This window comes from Callorhinus ursinus, unplaced genomic scaffold, assembly GCF_003265705.2.
Source record: "Callorhinus ursinus isolate GAN/ISIS: 27379988/994484 unplaced genomic scaffold, GSC_fseal_2.0 scaffold21, whole genome shotgun sequence".
Lineage (NCBI taxonomy): Eukaryota > Metazoa > Chordata > Mammalia > Carnivora > Otariidae > Callorhinus > Callorhinus ursinus.
The window spans coordinates 2,476,465-2,478,356 of NW_027397083.1; the positions used below are offsets into that span (position 1 = coordinate 2,476,465).

General features: G+C 37.3%; 1 protein-coding gene across 1 annotated transcript; it reads left to right on the forward strand.

Moving 5' to 3' along the window:
- Positions 1–518: 518 nt before the first annotated feature.
- Positions 519–1,523, forward strand: LOC112829717 (olfactory receptor 5T2-like). The gene has a single exon (XM_025879436.2). It carries the CDS (start codon positions 570–572, stop codon positions 1,521–1,523), a length of 954 nt encoding a protein of 317 aa, XP_025735221.2. The 5' UTR covers positions 519–569.
- Positions 1,524–1,892: the final 369 nt, after the last annotated feature.

Here is a 1,892-nt window from a genome sequence, read left to right on the forward strand (position 1 = left end):
GGGGAGGCAAGTCAATTGCAGAATGAAGCCATAGTATAATAAAAAACAATGAAAAAGTGTGGAAAGTGCGTGCTCTCTGAGGGAGACCTAGGATTGAATCTTGTCGTAATTCTGTAGGTGAGTAGATTGTAGCAAATAATTTTACAAAATTTCTGAAAGGTTTAGAATTCTGGTGTGAATTCCAATGTTGTGTTCACTGATACACTATCTTGTGTTTGTATGTTATAAGAAAAACATATTTATCTGTTCAGTTTGTGGTTTAATGTGATTTAAAAGGAAAATAGCTAATAGAATTTAGTGGTAAATTAGCCATTTGACCTCACAGTTTTAGAAATGACATAAGTTGAGCCATTAAATCTTCCATTTAATTCTGCAGTGAGTGGCATTAACCTTTGACCCACCATCTTGTCACTGTCTTCCAATCAGCTGCTGGGAAATTAGGCATTGCCATGAAATAAATATGAGGACAGAGTTCACTTTCCCTCAGTTGCACAACTGCTCACTTTTATCATATTAGTATGAATTACAATTTTATTAATATCTTCAAATTTGTTCCATGAGGTATCGGCATGAAGAATGTCACTGAAGTCGCCATATTTGTACTGAAGGGCTTCACAGATAATCCTGAGCTGCAGATAGTCTTGTTCTTCGTGTTTCTAACAATCTACCTCTTTACTATGATGGGAAATTTGGTTTTAGTTTTATTGGTCATTAGGGATTCCCAGCTCCACAACCCCATGTACTATTTTCTGAGTGTATTATCATCTGTGGATGCTTGCTTTTCCTCAGTAATTACCCCAAATATGTTAGTAGATTTTATGTCAAAGAATAAAGTCATTTCATTCCTTGGATGTGCAGCACAGATGTTTCTCGCTGTTACTTTTGGGACCACAGAATGCTTTCTCTTGGCTGCCATGGCTTATGATCGCTACGTAGCAATCTACAACCCTCTCCTCTATTCCGTGAGCATGTCACCCAGAGTCTATGTGCCACTCATCGTTGCTTCCTATGTCGGTGGCATTTTGCATGCTTCTGTACACACAGTGGCCACGTTCAGCTTATCCTTCTGTGCATCCAATGAAATTAGGCATGTCTTTTGTGACGTCCCTCCACTACTTGCCATTTCTTGTTCTGACACCCACACAAACCAGCAGCTGCTCATCTACTTCGTGGGAGCTATTGAGACAGCCACTATCCTGATAGTCCTGATCTCCTATGGTTTCATTGTGTTGGCCATTCTGAACATGCATTCTGCTGAGGGGAGGCTGAAAGTCTTTTCTACGTGTGCTTCTCACCTAACTGGAGTGTCAATATATCATGGAACCATCCTCTTCATGTATGTGAGACCAAGTTCCAGCTATTCTCTGGACCATGACATGATAGTGTCAATATTTTACAGCATTGTGATTCCCATGCTGAATCCCATCATCTACAGTTTAAGGAACAAAGATGTAAAAGAGGCAATGAAAAGAATGTTTGGTAAAAATTGGTTTATTAAATATATTTTTCACACTAAACATTAAATTGAAACAAATTAAGAATGAGGTACATTGTCTCCAGTTGGGGAAGTTATGATAAAAATATTTTGTTTCAGTTTATTAGTGTCTTTCTATTCTTAAATTTTTAAAAATAAAGATCTAAATAAAGGGTATATATGTTCTGAATGAGGATCTTATACATGGTGCTATTGCTCCCATAGCCAGGATTCACAGGTCCAGGATTCAAAAGTTTGCAATGGGAGTGGCACCACTCACTATTACACCTAGTGACCCACACACAAAATTTTGTTTCCTGTACATATAATCTTACAGTTTCAGGAACAAAGATTAAAAGAGGCAATGAAAAATAAAGAGAAATTAGTTCATAAATAAAAGACATTTTTAGCATTGAAT

Excerpts from the sequence above, each read along its gene's own strand:
- LOC112829717 (XM_025879436.2), top strand. The coding sequence starts at position 570 with ATGAAGAATGTCACTGAAGTCGCCATATTTGTACTGAAGGGCTTCACA.